Raw genomic sequence first — 27,095 nt, 5'->3', positions numbered from 1 at the left:
AGCACAAAGACAGGCACATTGTTCAATGAAGCTCTGTGGGAAAGTAGCAAACCCATATGTATTTATAGATATAAAATTCTTATGGTAGAGTGGAGTGACTATATTACATAACATAAAATATTTGTTAATGGCTGGGACTATAGTCACTGATAAAGCTCTTGCCTCACACACATGAGGCCCTCTGTTCAATCCCCAGTCCTACAAACAAAGGCATAAACTAAATATTGGTGCTCGGATAAAACATATTTAGCCTTATTCTTTCCACTGTAGTTTTAGAGTGCAAGAAGTCCCTTCTTCAGGTAATGAGCCTGGCGTCGAGAATCCATCACCTTCTGCCCAGTTTTCTTAACATCCCGTCATCAGAGTCGCCATCATGTCTCATGGGATAACTGCAAGAGGCTCCAAACTGAACTCTTGGTTTCTACTATTGCTCCACTATGACCCGCTCTCGTTTCCACATAGCAGCATGTGATCTTTCAAAGGTTAGCACTGCCCTGTAAGAAGCTGTTATATTTAGATTTATGTTATATAAATCTAACCTCTTGCCCGAATTGTGTATGAAACAGTTCTACCTTTGTCTTAAGTCAGCCTCACACACAGGAAGCTCATTCTCGCCCTATGGCTTCTGTGGCCACAACACACTCTCATCCTTTGTGGCATCCTTGTCCCATGGCACTCTCTCCTCCATAATGGAGCATTCCTTTGTACTGTGCATCGACAGCAGCATCACATCAGTCTCTTCTCTGAGGTCACTGCCCCAATACATCCTTGAAAACAAAGGCTATTTAGGCAGCTGGAGAGAAGGGTTGTCACAAAAGTCTGAGGAACTGAGCTCAGATACTCAGCATCCATGAAAAACTAGATCTTTTCTGAATTTGCTTTCCAATAATTCTGTCACCAATAATATCTTTAATCTGCCAAAGTAATCCCACCAGTCTCAGCTCCCCCTTCCTCTTTCGTTGAAAGCCTAAAGTTCCCCTTCCTTTCTCATAGTTATGTCCCTGACAAAATGTTAACATTGACAGTGTTTAATAAAAAGTAAGTGGAACATGCTGTCTATTTAAAAACATACATATTTGTCTTTAGTACTTGTTACTTTCTAGAAGTGTGTATTATTGTAATTTTACATTTCTTTATTCTATTTTTGGATGCTTTGTGGTATTGGGCACTGAATCCAGGGCATTGGGCTTGAATAGACAATCACTCTACCATTGAACAGCATCCTAAACCTGGTCAGATGTGGGTTTTTTTTTAATTTTGCCCCGTAAGTTCCTATAATTAAATTGACTGTTACATATAAGGTAGAAATAGTTTTCTGTAGAAAAATTAATTGCACTGTTTTGTTTTCATTTACTTGAAAATATTTTACCATCTCATAACCTTGGACTAATTATATACATTTCAGGCCTGGGGGTGTTCAATATTTTATGTCGCATTCTGTCGCTTCAGAAGTTTTGCAGAATACAAGTAGCCAGCCATAAAAATTGACCTTGTTTCTAGAATTCCCTCCAGGATACAAAGACATGTCCATTCAACGAGACAAGTCAAACTGTATGTGAAGGCTGACCCATTTGGATCCAACCTGAGTTGTGAGGAAATTCTAGTTGATACGGACTTTATAGGCATCCGTCTAGGCTCACTGATGTAGTAGGCAAGGCAACTTTCAGCTTAGCTCAGAACTCCCGTGAGTCACAATTTTAGCCAGCAGCAAGCACACCACAACATAAAGACCCCCAAATCCACAACAAATAAGAAAAAAAGAATTTGCTGTATTATATAACTCAAATTTTGCTTTTACATGGCTTATACTTTACCTTTCTAGAAGTCACTAGATGGGTTTAACTAACCACCAGTGTCATGGTTTAGCATCTATTAAACTGTATATCATCTAATATAAATATATATAATGTTTATAAATGCATATAAACTAGCTAGTTTATCCCTGTAGTTATTTGTTTGATGATAATGACTTGGGAAGTTGATATTTCTCTGGCACCTATTCACTCTCCATTACTGCATTTACTATGATTGAAGATTTCAGGCTCCCCTGTCTTCTTCAATTGAGTGTGAGTGTTGATGGTGAGAGTCCATATCTTAGTCAGCATTTTATTCCTGGAGCATAACAGAATTTCTGGTATAAAGCTGGTAAGCAATAAATGTTTGTTGAATGAATTCAAGAAAGCATAATAACCACACAGATAGCTATCTTAAAATTAAATGAACACTTCAGCAGAATCTCATTAAAGCAATTTGAAAAGTGATGCCTTTCAAAAAAAGATCCAGTTCCAACGTCACTGAGCTGTCTCCTATTTTGCTCATAACCTTTATTCCCTTGCTCCAAAGCCTTACCATTTGAATGTGGTTCTGACTTGTTTGTCCACATGCAGGTTTAACCTGATCTCACATCTGAAACCAAGTGACATTCACAGTAACCTCATCAGATGTACACTGAACAATAAAAAACCCTATAGTTCATTAAAACTAAGATATTCTATAATGAATGTCAGTGAAGCAGAGCTGTTCAGAACATTCACATATGACTTCAAGTATTAATAAGGAAAACACATTTCAATACAGTACGAAAGACATGATTAATTCTCCTCATGAAAGTAGGTCAATAAGTTATGTTCTTAGATAATAGACTATTAAAAATGAAGGCATTAGTTTACCAGACAGTTTTGAAAAACAAATCTTTTTAACATATTATAGCAATTTGAGGTTAGGCTTTGTTAACTAATTTGTTATTGATTGAGCTCCTCACGTGGAATCCAACCTGTTTGCATCCCAAGCACACTTTTCAGGACCACCTGCCCTTTTCCTAAAGCAGCTGACTCTAAGAGCATCTCCATGCTTAGTCATGCCTTCCTCCAGTTCACATTTCATTGGTCCACTATTGCACCTATCATTCTAAATAATAACCCTGAATAAGCCACACCCTCTTCCTCATCTTTCACAGATGCTGAGGGCCTCCAGGACAGAGGCTGGATGTGACTCAGTGCATCCCTTCTGATTCTGTCTTTGCCTGTCGGTCTCATTTTCCTATGTCTTCCTTCATTTCTGGACTACAGGGAGCAATCTGTGCTTTACATCTGTCCTGTCTTCATTTATTAGTAGACATGTGTTCCTTAGCCTCCTCTGTGCCAGTGGACCAGGTGCTGGATGTACAGAGATGAATTAAATACAGCCTTCCCTTCGGGAACTCACAGCCTAGTGAGGGAGACAGATGGGACAGTGAAGAACTTTCAACCTGGAGTAAAGAATACTGTAATGAGAATACTGGGAGAGTGCCCATTAGAGTGTCTTTCCAAAAATTATTCCCCATCCTAAGTTTTGGAAGGCAATGCAAAGTGGGAGGTGGGATTTTTGCATCAAAGATCTCCCTTTAAGTTTCCTGACCCACCTTCTTCTGAGTCCTGTTCATGCTTTTCATTCAGATGCCACCTGTCATGAGAAGGGCTGTCATAAAAGCTTTTCTATGCAGCCCCTAAACTCCCACACCCCATCTCCCCTACAGCACATATCAAGATGGATGTTGTCTTTCTGCAGCCACCTACGACAGCATCTTTTCAAGCATGTTTCCAATTCCCAGATACACTAAGCCTTTCCCTTTAATGTTTTGGAGAGCAAACTAATTAATTGTTTGATGAATTAGAGTTGAAAACTTAGAGCGGACATCTTAGCATCATGCAGTCCAGCCTTCCATCATACCAAGCAGTAACTGATTTTGTGGTATTTATGGTAGAATGGTCATTCAGCTTTTGCTTAATCAGAACACTGACAACGAGTATATGACTTTCAAAACATTCATGCTCTGATTGATGGTGGTCTGCTTTTGGATATGCCCACTAGATAAGGAATGATATTTTAATCTGAACATGTTAGAAGCAAAACTTTATTCACATGTTTTGCTTAGAGGGAGAATTATTCATCAAAAACTGCTATCTTAAATTTAAATTTAAAAATACAATTTATATTTTAAAAAGAGTTTGAAGGGAGATACCCAGCATGACTGGGAAAGCTGTTCCTAGTGGATTGTTAAATGAAAATTCCAGATGTGGAAAATCACCTTTTGAATTGATTATGGGAGCTTCAGAGACTTCCCAAACAATAGAGGCTGTTGTTAGTCCTTTTGGTTGCCCACACAAACTAGATGGTAAGACCCCATTGCTGAAGATAGTACACACTTAAGTTGCATGATATAAATATATCAGACTAGAGCTGAGGTGGAAACTTCCTCCCTGCTGGCTAGATTTCACAAGGCCAAAAAATTCTATGAAAGTTACTAGAAAGGGAAGAAAAAGTCAACAATCTTACCTACCTCTGAACTCTAATAAACTACACTAACAGCCTGCCAGGCAAGATGTGATGACATGTGATTTGGATTTAAAGCCCCCTCTACAGGAGAGAATTCATGTGTAGTACTGTGAGCCTGATTAGAAACTCTTGAAATATAGAGTCATACCCCTTAGGAGAGAACATAATATGTTGGTTAGCTAAGTTAGCACAGCTTCAAGCTGCTTTCCAAATATTTATGTTTATGTCTAGAAAAACTCCCCACTTTCCAGTGATTGTCAATAAGTACAAACTCTCATAGTTTCACAAGATGCTAAGCATAAACACTGGTTGAGTGCTCAGACCTAAATAAAACAAATATTCTGTCCCCACTAAGGCTCAGTGGACACTACAGAAGATGGAGCTGAAAGAATGTAGGAGGAGAGAGATAGGAAGAACTGCAAAATGCCATTTGCTGAGCAAAACACCATCACTGCAGTCAGAAACTCACAGAAGCTGTAGATGCCTGCCTCCCCACATGAGTGGGCAAGCCTGTCAACAACTAGGCATGGGGAAGGGAGGGGTTCAGGGAACACTACCCATCACTCCTGAACTGGCCAATAGGCATGGAGTCACTGCCTTTGCCATTTAGTCACTAATGATCCCACCAACTCCAATGCATAGTTAATGGTCATATAGATCACCCCGATTAAACTAAGTGGGTCTCAAAACCAACCCAAAAGTCATGAATCTAAGAAATGGACTGGTAGTCAGGAGCAGGGCATGAAGACATAGGAGGAAAGTAAGAGAATGTAGGAGAGAGACCAATAAAAATCCATTTTATGTGTGTATGAAAATGTCAGAGAACCAACCCCTTAAAGACACAAATAAGACAAAAAACTTTCAGATTTTGAATGTATGCTCTAAAACATTATTTGCAAGCTTACATCCCTTATTATTTTTTCCTGTGTTTTTCAGAAGTGTCATTTCCTTCTTCAACTTTTAGAATCTTTTTTTTAAGCCTAGTATCTCATTTCATCATAAGTAACACAACATCTAAGATTCTACATGACAAAATCTCCAAGAAAGAAATAGCCAGTGCATTGTATCCTTAGGTTCTGACCATTCTTTTTGATAGTAGCAATGTCAGGAACCAGCTAATGTCTTCCCCGCATGTGGAGCTCAGGTTTCCAGAGACAAAGATTCCTCATATTATGATGATATAACACCCATGGCTTATGTTTCCTTTGGAGTATCATCTGTAATTTTATGCCATTTTCATCAGATCTGTACCCAGGGGAGATTTAATTTTATCATATTTTGTTATGTAATACTCAGCAGAGTCTGACAGCGTTGGATCCCAGTTGACCCTGGGTGTCTTTGAAATGAGGCCTTCCATTTTCAAAAGTCCAATTTACAGTTTCTTATGCTTTGTATTCTGATGGCTAGACTTATACTAGTTTTAAAATATTACTAAAGTTATTATGGTCAAACTTCAATATTAACAATACTGATATAGGGATCAAAGATTATCTATTCATTGCTTTGGTAGCTCATACAAAGTTATGAAACTAACCTTCAGGTTTGATGTCATGTGTAAGTAGTAGAACCATGATCCCATCTTAGTTTTCTTGTTGGAGATATATCACTTATCTCAGTGCTTCTCTAGCATCTAAATGCAAATCCTTAATTAAATATCATCAGTAGAACTAGAGTTCTAGACTATAGCATTTAAAGTATTTATTTCTGAGAGTCACTAGATCTGCTATGTGTATAATATATAAAAAGGCCTAGATGTATCACACAATTGTGAAATATATGTTGCATACAAAAATCAGTAGAAAAATCCTTATTCAATTTGGGACTATGAGTTACATTGGATGGTGAGGCAACATTTAGTGTGCATTTCCACCCTGCTTAGATTTATGACTCATTTGTATCATCCAGGTTTAACAATAACCTAACACTAGGAGGTTTTGTATTCCATGTCTATCATCATCAAAGTTAATGGCTTCTGTGCCCACTTTCTTTATACTAATTTTTAATTAGCATGGCGTATGATGAAGAATGAATCATCTGATAAAATTGTAGGTGTTCTATATTCAGACTGAGAAAAGTAGAAAAGATCCAAAACAAATATCTGGGTTTTCAGCTTCATTCTTTGCTGTCACTGTGAACATTACCTTTGATTTTACATGAAAGACAAAGGACAGCAATTTGAGGTTGAAAGTCATTTATCAGCAAATACTTAAACTTATAAACACCCCCAGAATACACAAAGATATATGTACTACATAAAACCATGATACCCTTAGAGATCAAACCAAGTTTCTGTTGCATGATAGTGGGATGGGTAGTAACTGTATGAAGCATAACTGAGCCTCCATAGAAAGGGAAACAGTATTCGCGTGCTTAATTCTGTTATGAAACTGTTTGATTCTTTTGTTCCTCTCTAGATAAGAGCACCAAAAAATTTATGTGCCCTCTGTTTTGATTGAACTGCATGCTTCATTATGCTAGGGCAGAACATCTCAAAGAAAATGTCCTAGAAGTACCTGTGCCGAGGACCCTATAAAAATTGAGACTTGTCTGTTTCTCTCTGATCCATAATACAGTTTTCCTTCAGACTTTTTGCAGCTTCTCCTTCTGCCAATTTTTGACAGTAGTTAATGCTGCCTGATAATATCTATAATTGATGACTAGATGTTTTGTGATCTTTCCAATATTTAACCCAAAGGCAAGCAATAAAGTATGTGTTTGCATAGGACTCCTATGAGGAGAGCTCTAGTCCTCTCCATCACTTTCAGCACGCACATCTGAACTATCTAGACATGCTCAGAGTTATCTACCACAAGTCCCCACCTAGAATCACCTCATTCATGTCCAAAGCCATCAATCAGTAAAGAAAATTAAGCAAGTATACTTTAATAAACCACTAATAAATGCCAAGAGTTAGGCAAAAATAGGTACTAATAGCAATTTGAACATGTTTCATAGTCTGGCCATCATTTTATAATGTGAAGAATTGTCTTATTATACAAGAGGAACAATTTAAAAAAATTCCTTCAAGATATTCCTACCTCTTTCAAGTAGAATTTTGTACAAGTTAAAAATTATCTTATTCCCTAGAATAAAAATGGTCTATGTCATGATTAGATTCTAGTAATTCATCCCAAAAGTCCTGGATAATGGGCCTGAAAGACACATCTATTTGTAAGAATGGTCACATGACCTGCCAACATACTTACCTTCACCCTTTACATCAGTCACTCTTCAATGATGTTTTTCTCTGTAATTTTGTCTCCTCACTGTTCTTTCCTGAAGCAACAGGCTTGTCTGAAAACACTAGTCTTCAAGTTTTGTCACAGTCACCAGCTGAAAGACTAATTTGCAAGCCCTATGCCAAGGAACTTATTCATTATATTTATTTTGGAGGTAGTATTTTGAAAATACACCAGGATGCATTGAGATGACTAGTAACCAAAGATCATTTCATTTTCATAATTTTGAGACTTTTTCTGATTTGTCTGCTTTGTATCTAATATGCTTTGTGTACCTAAGTACAAGTATGTTGTGGGGTGAATAACATGTGACTTTCTCATAAAAATCATGCCTTATGGTAAAATGTTGGAAGACAACAACTTAGAATCGGGGAAATGTCTAATAGACTAAGAATTATCAGAAATAAGCAAAATATATTGTTTTATTTCTAAACAAGTTATCTCATTGTGTAGATCCTTACTGCAAGGGTCAACAATGCAATAAAACAATATTTAAATAAGAATTTATTATATTTAGAGACAGATATTTGGGCTGCCTGTTGTCAGGTCTAATTTTTTTCTCACAAGCGCAGAAATATGAATCCTTTAACATATCCAGACAGATGCTTGAGCAAACTTCTCAAGTTTTGAAACATAGAATGTAATCTTAAGCCTAGAGAAATGTATGTAAATATAAGACTATCTTAATATTTTTAAACATTGTTAAGTGACAGCAGCACTTATAATGGGCAGACTAACCCATAAGCTACATTAACTATATTAACCCATAAGCTACATTAAGCTATATTAACCCATAATATACATATTATATTTTTAAAAAGTCTAAATAATTGAAAATTGGAATACACTGGACTTTAAGTTATGAATTGAGTTTTTCTATAGTATTTAGTTTTTTTCATCAAGCCATTTATTTGCTACCCTAGTTTGATTTTTCTTACTGTGATAATACATTGGACAAAAGCAACTTGGAGAGGAAAGTGTTTTATTATTTTTTATTTAAATTAAAAACAATCTTATTATAAATACCAATCCCAATTCCCTCTCTCTTCCATCCTCCCATCTGCCCCCACCATCTTTCCATCCCACCCCCACCCACTCTTCACAGAGGGTTACCCCTCCCATGGGGATCATTAAAGTCTGCCACATCATTTGGGGCAGGACCAAGGCCCTCCCCCCTGTATCTAGGCTGAGAAAGTAACCCTTCTTAGGGAATGGGCTCCAAAAAACCTGTTCGTGCACTAGGGATAAATAACTAGTTTCACTGCCAGCAGTACCACAAACTGTTCAAGCCCCAGTTGGGGGTGGGGGAGAAAGTGTTTATTTCATCTTACAGCTTATAGCCCATCATCAAGGAAAGCAAATGCCAAAACCGGGAGGCACGGGCAAATTGAAGGAGAAAACATGGAGGAATGGTGCTCACTGGCTTGCTTCACCCTCATTGCTCCATACCCCACTTAACACAGTACAGGTTCACCTGCCCCAGGGTAGCAATACCCACTGTTAATTTGACCCTTCTGCATCAATTAGTATTCAAGAAGATGTCCCACAAACGTGCCTCCAGGTTGGTTTTATGAGACAATTCCCCAACTGAAGTCCCATCTTTCCAACTGTGTCGTTAAAAGTCAAAGCTAGCCATCACAAGTCTACCCTCTTGGGAACTTGAAGCAAGTACAAATGTGACCCCAAAACTTCCATTAGAATTTAAGTAAAATGCATCATCCGATTTTAATAGTCAGTTTTGAATACAAATGAGCATGATCAAATAGTGTCATCTTTGATGCAGCAAGCTTTTGCCCTCAAAGCAGCAACACCCTTTTCCAATCATGCTTCCTGTCACAGTAGTTTTGTCAGAATAATGAGGACTGACACTTAATAGACGGTTAGAGTACATACATTTCAAACTTAGGAATTGATGTCTGAGTAACCTGCAATTTCTCTTGCAGTTGGGTAATAATTTGTAGGCAAGGACTTGAATTTAGTTGTGATTGTGGTATTAAATGAAATTCGTGTGCTTAGGTAGCCCTTCTTCCAAAATCATTTTTTAATTAATTTTTAAAAGGTCCAAAATTTTAAGGCATTAAACACTCCGAAAGTTATACTGTAAATGTTTAGTTTCTTAAAAACAAATGATATGAGTCATATACTTGATGATCACTGACAAGCGTGCTGTCTATTTAGATATTGGTCTGTTAGTTACATGTGAGAACATTTTGTTCGCTGAGAAATTTGTTCCAGAGAGTCCAGAGAATTAGAGATGAGGAATAGTTATATTTAGCTGAGAGTTTTGAGTAATTATCATTCCGTTGTATTGCTTTTGACTATCGAGAACTCCCACATATGCTGGAACTATTGATGAATTTTGCTGTTGCTTGGAATTTTTGTTGTCTTTTGTTTGTTGTTTTGTTTTATTTTCTTTTGCTTTTAAAGAACAAAAGTGTATAGTGCTTTTACAGGGAACCTATGATTGGTTCTCAGCATCCACACTGTGTAGCTCACAACCATCTCTAATCCCAGTTCTAAAAGATCTGATGCCCTCTTCTGGACTCTGTAGCCACCGCACTTAATGTATGCACACCCGTACTGAGACAAATGCATATACATAGCTCAATGTCCCTTTGTTTCTAAATTAAACTTCATTTCTAAAAGACAAAATCTTATAACTCCCAGAGTTGAACATATACTACAGACTTACGTCTTTCCCAGCTCTTCTTGGATATGCTAATTCATAGGCTATCAGGAAACAGCCACTGACTGTTGTTTTGTGAAATTTTGCATCACCAATTCTTCCTGAAATGGAAATATCCAAGAGCACAGGAAGGAACTCTGAGAAGGCTGGAAGTGTGCACATATGTGTGAACTAGCTCCTCCACCTAGTTGAACACCACTGTTCTGTCCTTCATAAACATATAAACCAAACTAATCATTAAAACAAAATCAGGCATTTTTAAACATTGATTGTATGATATCCTCAACCCAGGATGTCAAAGTCTTAAAGGAACCTAGAGATGAAAATTAAACATAGTATAGTATCTTAGGAAGAACCCTAAAACAGACAAACAAAAATAATACTGGGTAATCTACACTGTAAATTCTAGCTAATAATGTATTAATGTTGTTTTATTACCTATAATGTGTCATATTAGTGAAAGATGTTCAGAATTGGAAAAATTTTAAACAGTTAATTGGTTGAAAGTTTATACTATCTATTTGATTTTTCTACAGTTTTATAAGTAATATGAAACACAAAGCCTATTCGTTTTTCAAAAACATACATTAGCAAAACCCAGACTTCTTTATGTTATGTTTTCCTGTATTCACTATTTATTCTTCTCTCTCTCTCTCTCTCTCTCTCTCTCTCTCTCTCTCTCTCTCTCTCTCTCTCTCTCTCTCTCTCTGTCTCTTTCTCTCTCTCTCACACACACTCTCATACACACATGTGAACACACATGCACGCATACACATGTGCACGCGCATACACACACACACACACACACACACACAGATTTGAGCCAAAGAAGAGTTTAGATATTTTGATTAGGAATAGTGAAAGACATCGAGGTGCATGGATATTCAGATGCTATGGAAGGCAGCTCTGTATCCAGAAGGTGGCTATTTGACTCTGGATAATTCACTTCATGTCTAAGATGTATGAAGATACCATAACAATTTAAAAAGCACAGTGTTTACATTCTTATATCAGGCAATTTGATATTTGACTGGAATCAGATGGGGGCAGAATATTGCTGGGTCACCTGTATAAAATGGATATACTTAGGTATGTACATATAGGGAAGTTAGTCCTGAGGGTATGTTCTTCCCATCAGGTTCCATTTCTGGTGTGGTGCTTATTCAGTTCTTAGTTAGTAATAGCTCAGGCAGGTTTACAAGTAACTCTAATTCATGTACTTGACCAAGTTTCCAAGTTCCTGTCATTTCACTAGAAGTTATAGAAAAACCACCTAAAATGACTACATGTAATGACTGGTGGTGCAGTAAGTGGTGGGATAATTATAACTGTAACAAACTTAACTACTAATTTTTCCTTTGAATTACTTGCTTTAATTTTGTAATCCGTCAAACCAGGAATTGTTGGAAAAAACCCTTTGGCACATGAAGTTCTTTGTACATTGTAGATGATGTATATACTCCCTGTTTGTTTATGAGTCCTTCAATCCATGTTTTTAAAGCTAAGCTCTGTGTATGTTGTTTAAATATGGTTTTATGGAAGATAAACCAAATACTTTTAGAAACAAATTTGGAGGCACTCTATACTTCGTTTACATGAACGGACTTGTCTCCTTCGTTTTGATATGTGTAAACAACATAAGGAGCAAAGAACGGCGTTGATTTCAGAAGCAGGGCTAGCGAGTTGGCTCAGCAGGTAAAAGTGCTTGTTAGCCAGCGGAGTCTGCTTGATGACTTGAATTCAGTCCCTGGGACTCACATTACAGTAGAAGGCGGGGCTAGCTGATTTCATAAAGTTGTCCTCTGACATACACATGAACACCCTGGCACATGCATGCACATACATGCACACACAAATAATAAGCAAATATGCATTCAGAAACAAAAATCTAGTATATAAGCTCACTTCCATAACAGCTTAGTTTATATGTGGGGTCTCTAAACAGCTAGGAGAAAGAAGTAGAGTCTCCCTAATACAGTCTTTGTTTGTTTCGAAGTCTTCATTCTGGCTACTCTATTTTTTAAAAAATTGCTCTTGGTTTCAACTAGAGAGAATCATTCTGTATGTTGTCATCCATTCTGTGAGGGGAATAAGCCATCAATAAGACTACATCACTGGCAACAGCTTTCCAAACTGAGGGCTGAATCATCCTGTCAGTTACATCTCTAAACTTAGTAGCATCGCCTGTAAGAGAAGGTCATAGAGTATCTGCCATTCACTGAAGGTTAAGAAGATGCCTCCTCCACAGTGAGTCTACCCTGTGCTGTAATTCCCAGCTTCCTTACTCACGTCAACACTGTAACATTTCCAGATCATACTTGACTTAGGAGTGGAATGATGTCATTAAGCAGAATATGGTTCTAACACTATTGTTCTCATGTTTTTCCCCCACAACATTTGTGCTTGTAGAAAAATATCCACCCCTTTTCAGTTATGCGTAAGGTTAAGAAATGTTTGTTGGAAAATTTAGTCAGTAACTTTCATTTCATTACAACACAGTACTCAGAAGAGAATATCTAATTGACTTGACATGAATACTGCTGGAATGAAAGTGTTGGCCATTTTCTCTTCTAGGTTCTCTTGTGAGTTGAATTTTTAAGGGGTAGTTGAGTGTTGTCTGATAATTGACTATTTCCTCCAGCCATTTCTCTTCTTGCCTTTTTCTCACACTACAAATTTCCCCAGTGCACAATTCTTACTAATGAGTCAATATTTAGACTGTATATCAAAGACATAGGTTAAGATGTGTCCTGAGACACGGTTGTGTTTTTTGTGTTTGTTTGTTTAAAGAATATATATGATTTCACGGGACATTCCAGAAATGCTCTGCAAAAATAATGTAAATGTAAAAACTATTGTATCGATAATATCTGTTACTGTTTTTAATGAATGGTTATCGATAAAGCAAGCCACTGATTTGGCCTCAAATTTCCCCCCATTTTGCTACCAGTATAGCTCCAAAGTGATAGCTAACACACACACTTTCTGCCTTCAGGAAACAGTACAAAGCTCCGAAGGATGGCTGATGAGCGGAAAGACGATGGAAAGGCGCCACACTGGACGTCAGCCCCGCTGACAGAGGCAGCTGCACACCCTCACCCTCCAGAGATGAAGGACCAAGGCGGGGCAGGTGAAGGGCTGAGCCGCAGTGCCAACGGATTTCCATACCGAGAGGAGGAGGAGGGCGCCTTCGGGGAGCATGGGTCACAGGGCACCTATTCAGATACCAAAGAGAACGGGATCAACGGAGAGCTGACCTCGGCTGACAGAGAAACAGCAGGTAACTGAGGGCAGAAAGAACTGCTTTGTCCTTTGTAGGCGGGTTACTCTGAATTAATTTGCAGCAGCTGGTCCCTTCACTCTTCAAGGACTAGAGTCCAATCAGGAGAAATTGATGCCCTAGGAAGCCACGGCACCAAGCACCGTGGCAGTTAGCCTGACTTCTTCCCCTGATTAGTTTGTAGCCTTGATCTTGTTTGTCACCTTAATTTTTACTACCCTAATTTTGATAGGCAAAATACTCAGTGTATGCATGCCTTGCTATAAACTGTCAGTATCTTAACCCACTGGGAAAAAATACCATTATTTCCTTATTACCTTAAGTAACTTTGGACTGACTAAGTCCAACAGATTGATTAGAAGCATATTTCTTTTTAGGGTAGAAAGAACTGTGAAAACCACCTCATCATCCTTCCAAGGAGACAGGAAAGAAGGGAGACGAGCATGCATGTTCAAATATAGGGACCCTTTCACTGTTTCTCAGCTTTCTAAAATTCAATACCCTGAGTCATAAAGAACAATATAATATAACTGATTTTGTTTTATTTTTAATCTCTTTTTTATTTTATGTCTATGGGTATTCTGCCTGCATATATGTTTGTGTATCACATGCAGGCAGAGCCCATAGAGGCCAGAAGAGAGCATTGGATCCCCTAGGCCTGGAATTACAGACGGTTGTGAGCCACCATGTGGTTTTGATAATAAAACTTGGGTCATCTGGAAGAGCAACCAAGTGTTCTAAACTACTGAGCCACCCCTCCAGCCCCAGTGTAACTAGTTCTTACACACTTACTTTTAAAGTACTCTAATGGATTCTATCCTAAATGGCCCCATAAGTATAAAGGAATAATGAGAAGAAACATCCCCTTACAATATAGCATTCTTTTCCCCTTTTTCAGTAATTCAGAATTTATGTATTTGAACTTACAGACAGCAGCTTACTTCTTCAAATATCTGAACAAACTACAAGTAGTACAATAAAGCATTATCCCCTTCAAAGGCATCTCTTACTTATTTGAAGATCAGTTTCTGTACCCTGTCAACTAAACTGTGATGTGTATCCACTATACATTCTGGTCAAAACAGCATACATTTATGGTATGGGGGGTATACTTAGTGTTAGAAGACATACTTATCGTGCACAATGTTCTTGGTACAAATTATATGTGTGTATGTGTATTTGTATATGTGTGTATATATGCATGTCTGATTTTAATAAGGCAATACTGAAGACATTTTAAATGACAGAAGAAATTTAAAATACGCAGTATATGTTTTCAAACAAGAGTTTAATTGTGTATTTTTCTACACACTAAGTATGGTATTATCTTCCAAACAAAATCAGGTGCCCAGACTCCGCAGATCTGAGGTCTCACAGCATATGACCCCTATATAAATTAATTTGGATACAAATCACGTGGAAGTGCCAAATGAGAAGTATGGAAAGAGAACGTTTAAAAAGGATTATTTTTACTCAGGGGAAATTTCCCCAAATGAGGTACCAAATAAATTCACAGGGATATGAAAATTCTTTGAAGTATAGGGTAACTCAGTCTGTCAAACACTGCAGAAGCCATTAGCTTGTGGTGGTTCTGTTTCACCCTTGGCACACTCTGTCTCTCTCCTAAAGATTGTGTGTCTTAGCCAGGCAGTGGTGGCACACACCTATAATTCCAGCACATAGGAGGCAGAGGCAGGCAGATCTCTGTGAGTTTGAGGCCAACCTGGCTTACAAAGTGAGTTCCAGGACAGCCAGGACTGTTACACAGAGAAATCCTGTATCAAAAAACAAAAACAAAACAAACAACGAAAAAGATTGTGCATTTTCTTCACTGAGGTGGATCTTCTGCAGTTGTTCTAACACAAAGCCTCTGGGAATTCTAGGAAAGCCTTGCAGAATCCCACAAGAATGGGAAAAGAAAACGGCAGTCTCTTTACTGAACCGGGAAATTGAGAAGCCGTGTAGAGCTCCAAGGAGTCATAAATCTAATTAATAAGACACTATAACTGAAAATTAAACAAAAATAGGCTTGCCTTTCATGGTTTGTGAGGATTATAAAATATTGTAAAGTGTTTAAAGCTAGTGCTCAAAGACATGGTATCTGTTATTTGTCACCATTGTGGGTGGCAGTGGTGGTGACACTCTTGAACAAGGACTTTTATCTCTAGCTGAGTACAGTGGAACTTGCTGAGGGTGGGACTCCCCACTGAAGGGACTCTAATAGGTCTGAGGCATAAGGGGATGAGGACCAGCTACAGCGTCATGGTTGGAAGGAAGGAAAGGAGCAAAGGGGCCCTGGCTTTACAGATGCAGTGTTCACTACCAGGCCAGAGACCGAGTGACTAGGCAAACACAAAGGCAGTCTTTCTCGAGTTAGTTTAAAACTATACTCCCGTCCCCTGATTTTAGAGGCTTTGTTGTTGCACTGCTGTTGGTTTGTGTTTGTTTTTATTTTTTAGAAGGGTACCATTATGTAGCCCAGGCTGGCCTTGAACTCACTATACAGAACAGACTCACCTTAAAGTCAAGGTTATCCCCTTACCTCACCTTAAGTGTAGAATTACAAGTATGAGCCAACATGCCTGGCTAGCTTCATCTCTTGGATACTCAGTATATAACCCTTTATTGACTACCATGGAGCAATACAATGCACTGTAGGAAAAAAAAATCACTGTTTACAGTATGTTCATTCAAGCCATAGACAACTTGTATCATTTAATATCCTACTTATTCAGTGATCTTAATGAAGTATTTAACAGCATCAGAAAAATCTGTCAGGTCAGTGTGTCCTTGCCAGCTTTCTTGAGAAGATAATATAAATTAAACCAGACTCACAGGTATTTCTTTTGAGTGATGGTGTCAGGAACATCCAGTATTTATTGTGGAAGTCTTTCAACATGTATTAAATGAGTTTTGTGTTATTCTGGAAATTTTGATTTCTAAGCATTCATATGTACATTCACGGTGACTGAGGTGGAACATCATTATCTGTGGGTTGCCATAGTGATGTTTTTGATCTAAAGTATGATATGATCTTTAAACTAACTTCCTTCTAAAATTAACAGACCAATTATTGAACCTCCTAAGAAATGTAAGTGTGGAAAGCTGTAGGAAGAGAAGAATGTAAAGCTTGGTTTCCTCATACTTAAAAGAATGCTCCAGGCCGGCCGGTGGTGGCGCATGCCTTTAATCCCAGCACTCGGGAGGCAGAGGCAGGCAGATCTCTGTGAGTTCGAGGCCAGGCTGGACCGACAGCCTCCAAAACAGAGAAACCCTGTCTCGTAAAACCAAAAAAAAAAAAAAAAAAAAAAAAAAAAAAAAGAATGCTCCAGTGATAAGTTAGTATGCAATCAGCTTCTTTCCAAACAAGTTTAATAAAATGTTAACTGATGTCACTGATGATTTATAGAGAAATTCCTTAAAACCTGTTGTAAACCATCACCTGTATAAACAAATCCTCTTTAATCTCAAATATGGCACTTTGCTTTGAATGGTGGCCTCATGGGAATTGGCATTATGTTTGGAGGTGAGCACTTCAAGTAGGACCAAAGAGATAGTTCTTTTTTCTTGTTGTTGCTCACCTACAGTACAGAAGTATGTCACATTTCTCCCATAAAATAAAATCTTCAAAACAAAAGTGTTCACATAAAGCCCTCCTCAGGGGAAGGAGTTCCTCAGCTATGCCTGTAGTGGCCAGGAAATTCCTAGTTGACTAAAAAATGTTTCTTCTGCTTTCTTCTCGGCTATGGTTGTCTCGTGGTTTCCAGAAGTCTTTTCCCTGAGCTTCTTTGTAGTCCTCAGTATAAACAGAATTCCATGGTCAAGAATGGAAGCATTAGCTTTCCTACGACTGGGCCTCCTTCAGCCTAGTATCCTACCTTCTCTCTAGTGCATCATTTGAATATTCATTTTCATGTATGGGCTTTGAGACTTTTTAAAGATGAGCATCCATGGTTAACTTAATTTTGTTCTTATGCACTAAAGCCAGTATTGTAGAGCAAGATTTTATAAAAGGAATAATATTTTAATTTCACCTCTTTACACTTGTCTAGATGTTGTCCCCTGCCATATAACATAAATGGAAGCCCATAGAAAGATGGGTGGAATTATTTTTGCAACTCTAATTTTCATGTTTAATTTCTCTGTCCTTTTTAAAAGAGCATATAGGAACATGGAAAAACACGTGAAGCTATTCAGAATCAAAGCTGCCTAACCAAAGGGTAGTTTTTTTCTTTTTAAATTGTTTTCCAAAGCATAATTGAGAAGCAAAAAGGTAGCTTATAAAAATCCATTCATTTCTTTTGCACTTTATTGAAGAAAGCAAGAGAAATACACTTTGACCCCCATGGAGTTCTGAATGAGTGCCAATTAGATACCTCATCTATAAGTTGTTTCTTATCCAGGAGAAAGGCTCAAAATTATATCAGAATTCATATTGAAATAGCACAAGGTTACTTGCAAAAAGACAGAAGGATTGATTTATATCTACAAAATTTATAAATCTTGTAACTAAAAATCTGTAAAACTTGAATCAGAGCATAGGAAGTGGAAGTTTTCAAAGTTACCTTTCCAATGATGTTTTAAGATGTGAAGACAGTTTCCATAGTCAGTGTGCTCATGACTTGGCAATGTAATTGGTTGTCACTTCGCTTGGTGTCCTGATATCTATGGCATAAAGTCTTACCATTACAAAGTCTAATTATAAACTCATTTCAATATAATGTTTTCTGACTGAAAACCTGAAAAGTATTAATTCTGCATTCCTCACCTTGCTTTAAACATCATTATCCCGAGATAGAAAAGATAGAATCCTTTTCATTCCTCAAACATTGCTTGAAAAAACTGGAGCCTGTTCTCCTTATCCTTATTGACATTCATGGATAGAATCAACTGTGAATTAAATGAATTTGAAAGAAATGGTAGTTGGACAGGCCAACAGTGTGTTTTCCTGCTAATCACTGTCCCTTACACAATGTGGTATATCAATTATTAACAGAATTAATACACTGTATCCAGTAATAGACACAATTTGGAGATGATTTAAAGCATATAGGAGGGTAGCTGAGGCTTTATGCAAACATGGCATTTTATGTAAGGACTTGTACCCCAGCATTGGATGTTACAGGGATCCTTCAGCCATCATCCCACTCAAGGACACACAAGGACAACTCCTTACTTAAAACCACAGCTTGGAAATTTGTATAGCATCACAGGCTTTCAAATGGCTCTTCAATTTGTACACAATCATGGCTTTGATCACATTCTATCATTTTGGGATAGCCACAGAGATATGTCATTAGTGTTTTGATTTTCAAATGAGAAAATTAGGGCACAGATTGGTTAAAAGAGTTACTCAGAGATGCGCGTTTAGAGAACCCAAAGGCCAGAGCCACATGCAACTTGGTTTCATTTGGAATTATCCATTCCCCAAGAAAAGACATGTAAATTTTATATATACTTTATTATTTATTGACCTTCTAAGCAGACATCTGACTGTCAATGCTTTCAAGATTTCTTTAGAGTCATTTTTCTTGGCTCTCAGAATTAATTTGTAAATATCAGCACTTGTCCTTTATTGGAAAACATGAATGGAACTTGGACATTGCCTTGCAGTTGTTTCAAATAATACAACAGTTATTTGGGAGGAATCTTGAGGATGAGTTTTCACATCCAACCCTCCTCAAGTGTAGTCATCCCCTGAGAGCATTTGCTATTGGGTCCAGGCTTCTTGTCTTGTTGGAGATAGCCCTCTTAGGCAGTCATCCATGGCAGGCAAAGTGCACATTTCTGTTACAGAACTCACATTCACACTCCTGGAGCATGACATAAAATCATAGCATGATTCTCAGTGTCCTCCTAAGTGGAGAAAGAAAGGAGGCAGAGAAGAAAAGATATTTATAGACGTCAAAATATGCACATGTTCAAAAACAGACTTTGGTGAATTAAACTGGCCTGGGGCATGATGCTTAGAACACTAAAAGGACAGAACAAGTCCTGGGATGAAGTGGTTCTTTTTTTGGTTGTCATTTGGGGTAAAAATTGAAGGACATTTCTTTACCTTACTCCCAACCATTCCCTACAATGCCTCCCCCCCACCCCCCGCCTTGTATGTCTATATTTCTAGATCTGCCTCCTACCCAGGAGATACTATAGCCTTCTCTACATTTTAATATCCCCATAACTCAAGCAGCCCATGACAGGTAGACACAGACACATACATTTATTGTTGCAGACATTACAGATTGAAGCTGGAAAGCACATGATGGGGTGATGGGGGCCAAGGTTGGCATCACTCATTCAAAAGTCTCTATTCCCCCTTTTCCAACCTTAGAAAGGTGAAACCTGATTTTTGCTGCCGTCCTCTATCCTCCCTACCTCCATTTCAAAATCGAGGCCCCCTTTAAAATACAACCTATTGCATATACTGCATTAATGTACGCAGAGGAAAATAGTTCAGTGCCATTTCTCCAGCAAAATGACTAAAGCTATCCGCATCAGCCCCTGAGGCAAATAAACAAGTAGGCCTAACAATACAAAAGGTTGCAGATTTTCTTCTTGTTGTTGCCATGCCAACCACTCATTGCTCTGGCTGCCATTTCCCTGAGCTCCGCAGAGAGAGGCGTGTGCAGAGAGCAGTTACTTAGCATTCAAGGGTGGATCTGCAGAAAAACACAGCCTTACTGCAAAGCGTCTGGCCTGGCAGCACCGGTGGATGAGACCAGAAGATGGGGATCTTTTCAGTGTTTTCCTCGTGAAGGTTAGACATCTGGTCTAGAAAGAATGAGAGAAATGGGTTTTTTTAATTAAGGCAGTTCCACGAGATTTGTATCTGTTGTTTGCTTTGTACTGTGTGGTCTCTAGCAGATGAAGTGGGTGTGGGTGTTCGTTTCTGTCATACTATGTGGCTTGTTGTATTGATGCTGACTGGGTCTAAGCCTATAAGGTCCAGTTTACACGGATCTGACGGTGTGATAAAGAATGATGACTGCTCCTGGGGAGGAATGGGCTTATATATACCCGGTAATCCCAGCTAGAGCTTTCTATGCTTTACAAAATAGAGGAGAGGATGCGTGCTGAATAAAGTTTCTTATCTAAATATACAGTCGCATGGTGGTTGACCCATCATTTTTGCTTCTCAGTCAGAGTGGGATGGCATTGTCTTAAGCCGTAATTCTGAATCAAAATATTAGAAAAATCGGTTTCTCAAAACAGCTTAGATTAAACCCAATGACTCAACAAATTGAAGTATTATTTTCTTTCTTGAAATTTTAAATGCCTACAGACTTTTGAGTTGTAATGAGCAAAGCTCTACATACACACACATACACCTACACACACACACACATTCACACACATACAAATTCACACACATACACACATATACATACACATACACACACCATACATGTGTACACATACATATATACATACACACATATATATTGAATTAAATATAAGTATAATTTAATTATATTTCATATTTTTCAAACTTTACCCTAGTCTGTATTTTTTAAATCTTACCGTTTTCTCCTTTCTAATTTGCTGTTCTATTTTATCATTGTGATTTCTCTCATTGCTTTCCGATCTCTGATGTCTTAAAAAATCTCAATTTAGAGAAAAAATCTCAGCAATTCATAGAATATTTTTTCATTTAAAATGAATATGGGAAATAATAATTAATGTAAGTGACTTCCGAGATTCATTTCTAGACTTTGGTAAGCCTTTTACTTGGTTAATATTATAGAGGACCTTTTGGTGTTCCCTCTATTTGTTAAGTATTCTTTCCTCACAAATAAAAAGGAGAAAGAAAGAGAGGGATGAAGGGATTGGGAGATAAAGAAATGTGGTAGTAATTTTTAATAACAATTTTTCCAAGTATCTTGAGAATTTATGAATTATTAAGCAATAATGTGTTACTTGAATTGTATAGTAATATATTTAAAACATTTGCATATCCATACATCCATAAATACATAGATACTTTGACAATATTGTTAGTTTTTATCCAAAGTATTTGGCACTGAATAACAAGTATCGGGGCTTTTAGTTTGCTTTTGTTGCAGTTGGAAGGTTACTGAGCGGATGGGGAATGCTTCTCAGTCAACACTCCCTCTTTTGCCAATTTCCTGCTTTGGTGTGTAGAGCCCGTCTCCCTTCCTCCCGGTACCTTCATGCTTCGTTGCTCCTTAGCATGCTACACAGAGCATTTGCACCTGCTCTCAAGGGAGTATGGAAATTCATATCCAGAGCAGATGAATAGAACAACTGGTGCTGCTTTACAGCCCTGGTACTTTCAGTCTTATCTGACCAGGCGTTGTGAGTCCCGGGAGAAAAGACTGAACCACATGCTACCAGCTCACCATGCAGCAACTCTCAGCAAATGAGTCACACTGTTCAGCTACAGTCATAAAAAATACAATTTAACCTAGCCAAGCTGGTGAACAGAGAGGAAAAAAAGGCATATGTCTTGGGCTCTCCTTCAGCTTTAAACAGCTATGCAAATGCTAGGTGTTTGCCAGGATACAAATATGAAAGTAAGATGTCTGTTTTTAAAATGTATTGCAAGAATACTCAAAACTTAACAAAGCATTGTGCTTAGGTAGATAATGTAGGAAGAATCAAAATTCGAGGACAAATCATCTATAGTTGAACATCCTGAACGTTAGATTGGAGTCTATACTGGAAGTACAGATCAGGGCTGTGCTGATAACTGAGTACCACCTTTCCTTTTGAGCTTCTCCAGCCCGAATGATCAGTCCCCTGAATGAACTAAAACATTTCTTTTTGTATCACAGTTACATGGTACCAAGACAATCCGTGATGGTTTCAGTCTAGAGCAATATTGTATGACATAATGGGGGAACATTTGAGAAGGCTTCTCAGAAGTCTACCAGCAAAGGCAAAGAACTGCTGTGAACTCCTTTCTGGTCAGGCTTTCCTGAACACCTGTAGGAAGTATGGTTATGTGTTGCTAAGAGCATCCTTCAGCTGTCCATCTACTGAGGTTATTTCTTAACCAGTTTTATTCCAAGACTGTAGATGCTTTGAACTGGTACTTTGCTTTTCTCTCTTCCTTTGACATATATCACTCTATTTCTTGGAGTGGATGCTAATAAGTATTTTCCATTAATACAGAAAGAGATTAAGAATCCATGTACAGAGTTAAGAGTAGAAATCACATAGACAAAATTGTGCATTTGTGAGAAAGGCTGAATCAGAACAAAATACCAGGAATGAAAAATAAATTGAGAATCTTTGAGACATGGATTCATTGTAACATTGAGAGAACTGTTAGTTACAATATAAAGTAATTTATAAGGATCTCTATAACACTTCTGTGAGGAAATGTTACCAGAGTGACTTTCTCTAGTATCAGGGATGAGAGTTGGAGGGATGGAAATAATCAAAATATGTAGCATATTTAATCAGAGACTTTTGCTTAACAGCAGCTAAATTGGAAATTTAAAAAAACAATAAACTTCTGAGAGACACAAAAATCTAACTGATAAGAATCACACAGATGTCCAGTAATTCTCTATTTTCATCCTTCAAAATTGAGCCCAGTGTAACCATTGGCCTGGATTGAAAAATGCCTCCAAACCAGCTTGAGATGGGGACACAGACATACATGTTCTTTTTGATCCTCTCGTTGTGAGGTAAAGATTGCTTTGCTCTTCTGGGTCAAGAACACAGCAAGTCTCGATCGTGATTAAAGAACAGCCTGAGCCTTGAAGCATATTGCATATAATCCATCACAAGCTTAATTATACTCATTCAGAGTAGTAGTACAGTGATACTGACTTGAAAAGATAATACTCTAATTTGAAAAGTTGTCTGCGCAGACTGTGATTGATGTCCCACTTTCCCTGTTTCATCTCTAAATCTATGAAATGACTTGCGAATGGCAAGGGTTTAGATAGTAAACAATGATTTTATATTGAAATAGGAAAATTATATATTGACTATAGAAAAAGTAAGTTTGGCTTATAGACAGAGCTGAGCATTGAGCCCAGGGCCTTTTTCTTATAAGCAAACCCTCTATTGGAGGCTACATCCCCATCCTAGGAAAATATGAGGTTTTTTTTTTCTTTTTCAATTAGATGTACTTATTTTGTCTTGTTGTTTACAGGGGGCTTCCTGTGATGAATCATTTTCTTTTCTTTTTAGATAATAGGCTGAGCTATAAATACCTGTTTCCTTTGTGAGCAACACAGAAGGTCAAGAATTGGTTGAATAATGTTTTCTCTTTGGAGTGTGTTTTATTTGATTGCCCAAACTGGTCAACTTCCTTTTAAAAGCAAAATGGCTATTGGCTATTATCATCTTTTAAAGCAAAGATTGAAACACTGAAAAGACTGGAATGGGGATGGGAATGTAGCTCAGTGTAGTCTCACTGCCTGGATGTGCAAGACCCTGGACTTAATCCCCAGTACTGAAAAATGAATCCCACTAGACTACAGTTGCTGTTCATGGTGCTTTATCTGAAAGACAACACACATGGTGATATTAAAAAACTAGCTTATCCTCTTTCCCCCCCAGTCCCTTCTTTATTTGTTTGATATAGCCCCTATGGACACACACTAATGGGCTGTGAAAATTGACCTTTTCCTCAAAAAAAAAAAACAGAGAACTATGTTGACACAGGATTATAAAGCACATTAGATATGGCCCTCAGGCCACTTCTTGCCTAATTCTTCTAAGTCCTTATTTCCGTAGAAAACAAAAGATTAAGGTTACAACACAAAATGCAGCTACTTTTAATCATTTGACAATATAGTATGTTTCAAGACGTAACAGAGAAGACACTACAAGGTGTCAAAAGACTTCAAAGAATAGTGATATTTTAGTAAGATATAACATATAACATTTTAATCCCTCATTTGGTGTTACCAATCCCCCAATGCCAAAAATGATATTTAATTTGTTGGGATTAAAGCTGTTTGAAATTTTCAGAAAGTAAATTCTTCATTAAATTTATATTTACCCAATTAATTTAGATTAATGAAGTAGTATACTTGACTTAATTATCTCATTTCTATTATATTATCAGCAAGCAGCATAAGTATATGTATATGTATATACATATGTATATGTATATGTATATGTATTACTAGAAATTGCCCCCAAAGCTTAAACTAGAAAGTGTAAGAACAAAGCCAGATTGGGACCATATTCACTTTACTGTGTATCTTTTACTTAAATATTTTCCCCTCTATTTCCATCTGGGACACTAAATTTAGAAATAAAATTTCTCAGTAAGTGCTGTCTCTGATCTATGTTTGTCTAATTACTTTTGACTTAATACTTTAACATCCTTATGTTGTAGTCTTCTCTCCCTGCTGTTTATCTTAGTTTGCTACACATTTCTCCTTAACCAAATTTGAAAATCGGGGCATTCCAGCAAAATCGCTAAAGAATTCCTTTGAGTTGTGTGGTGGCAGCACATGCCTTTAATCCCAGCGTTCGGGAGGCAGAGGCAGAAGAATCTCAGTGATTTCAAGGCCTACAGAGTTCCAGTACAGCCAGGACTGTTACACAGAGAAACCTGTCTTGAAAGAAAAAAAGATCAAAAAGAAAAGAATTCATTTGAGTATGCCAAGGTATAATCTAGGTAAGATTATGGATTTAAACATATAAATTGAGGTAGGAACAAAAGAGAGTGGGAGGGATACAGCAATGACTCAGCAGTTAAGAGTGCAGTGTGTGCTGTTGTTACACAGGACATGAGTTCAGGTTCCAGCATCTATCAGAAGGCTCACAACTGACTGTAACTCCAGCTCTAGGAAATCCAACACCTCTAGCATCCATGGATATCTGCCATCACTTACATATATCCAAACATAGAAATACACACATACATGAAAGTTTTCATACACATAATTCAAAAATATTTTTTGAAAAGTGAAAGTGACTCTTCCTATAAAAATAATCCCTACTGGTTTGGACATACCTATCAAAATAGAGGTTTTTATGAGTGGCCATAAAAGAATCAGTCAAAAAATCTGTGGCCACCAGTGGAAAAGAAGAAAGAAGAAAAATGTGTCCTTCTATAAGATTACTTTGTAATTCAAAAACAATTGTGTGCCTGGGTGCCACATCTTTGTGTCTCCCAGGAATGGCAAAGCATTCTTACGTTGTCTAAAACAGACACAAAATAAATTCCTTCCTGGAAAAAGAAAAAAGGCAGAACTCCGTACACCTGTGATTTATTTTCTTAAATGTCTGTCTTCACAAATTGACTCTGCCTACAATGCATTTGCCCCTTTGAATGACGTGGAGCCATGCTTTGATCAGTACATCTTTAGAAGAAATACTCAAGAGAAAGGGCTGCTTACCAAAGACAAAGATGTGTAGATGACACGTTGCCAGTTGTGATGGTGTGTGTTGTGATCCAAAAGGTGGGGTATACCAATGCTGGCTTCCTTTATTAATGCAAAGATGCCAGGGAAACATGCAAACAACCCCCCCCAACAATCTGCTCTTTAAACGCTTTCACTACCGGCTGATTCAAGGAAATGCTTTCATAGAAGCTATTAGGAAATTTTCCCTTTTTCCCCCCCTCTTTATGAATTTATGGAGGGTGTTTGTTTAGTGGAGCACTTCGATCTACACAGTGCTTTCCTTGTTGACTAGATTCCAGCAGCAGCAGCAATTAACATTGGTTTCCTAGGCAACCATTTTGTACCCTACTGAGAAAAACCTTGACAGGAGCATTCTGTCTTAAATTGTTTTGTTTTCCTTTTTCACCAAGTGTACGGTAGACTGATTTGTCATTTCTTTTAACACACCATTATTGTACCCACGAGGCTTCAAAGCAGAAACATTCAGTGGTTTTTATAGCCATATGGTTGAATTTATTGTCAATGCATCTTGGTTCACTTTTAACAAGCTGCAAGAAATCAAGCAAAATATGTGTCCAGCCAGGCATATGCCGATTTGCTTGGATTTTGTGTTCATAGTCTAACTGGTGACCCATTGCATGTTCAAGGAGGCACAGCTGGTCCTGATCCGAATCTACAGAATAAACATTCAACAATTATAGGGTCTACCAACAATGTTACATCTTCACTCAAGACACAGCTTAGAATTTTCAGAGCTGTTGAAAGATTCTCAATTCCATCAATTTTATTAATTCACTGGGTTTTGGTAGGTTACTGTTACATTATGAAGACGTACTGCACACAGATCCTGCCTTCGTACTGCACACAGATCCTGCCTTTAAGATTCTGCGATGATGAAGACTGAGAACTAAAAGGTCCTAGCGCTGGTGTAGTGTGAATGGTATGCTGTATGGTAGAACAGTGATGCCATGTTAATTTAGACACTTGTTATGAGGAACAAAAGCTTGATACAGTGTCTGGTAACCAGTGCCTAGCACTGAAGAATGTAGGTATTCCAAATGTTTCCCTAAGTGGTGATGCATTACCAGTCCCTATATGTCCCTTGTACTATATCTTTATGTCACTTATTCTCATTACTATCCAATAATCAACAACTTTACAACTTTGTAAAAAGCTATGAGATTAATAAGATTAGGAAAAGTTACCTTTAATATTTCCTTCTAAGACAGTTTGTA

General features: G+C 37.7%; 1 protein-coding gene and 1 long non-coding RNA gene across 37 annotated transcripts in view; one reads left to right on the top strand and one right to left on the bottom strand.

Moving 5' to 3' along the window:
• The window catches only part of Map2 (microtubule associated protein 2), a 264,907-nt gene that overhangs the window by 187,739 nt on the left and 50,073 nt on the right, over positions 1–27,095 (top strand). For 35 of the 36 annotated variants that reach the window (XM_040753408.1, XM_040753406.1, XM_040753412.1 and 32 more), the window contains one exon: positions 13,235–13,519. In XM_040753408.1, the coding sequence (XP_040609342.1) occupies positions 13,258–13,519 (262 nt within the window). In that variant the 5' untranslated portion in view covers positions 13,235–13,257. Of the gene's footprint in view, positions 1–13,234; positions 13,520–20,127; positions 20,277–27,095 lie in introns of those variants that run through there. The other variant, XM_040753434.1, reaches the window with a different exon arrangement.
• On the bottom strand, positions 19,064–26,242 carry LOC121142805. The gene is made up of 3 exons (XR_005879913.1): positions 25,855–26,242; positions 20,201–20,290; positions 19,064–19,375 (listed from the first exon to the last, which is right to left on the bottom strand). It is a non-coding gene; the product is annotated as an uncharacterized LOC121142805 (long non-coding RNA).

Source organism: Mesocricetus auratus, unplaced genomic scaffold (assembly GCF_017639785.1).
Source record: "Mesocricetus auratus isolate SY011 unplaced genomic scaffold, BCM_Maur_2.0 Super-Scaffold_100010, whole genome shotgun sequence".
In the NCBI taxonomy this organism is placed as follows: domain Eukaryota; kingdom Metazoa; phylum Chordata; class Mammalia; order Rodentia; family Cricetidae; genus Mesocricetus; species Mesocricetus auratus.
This window is presented reverse-complemented; position numbering and strand designations above follow the sequence as displayed.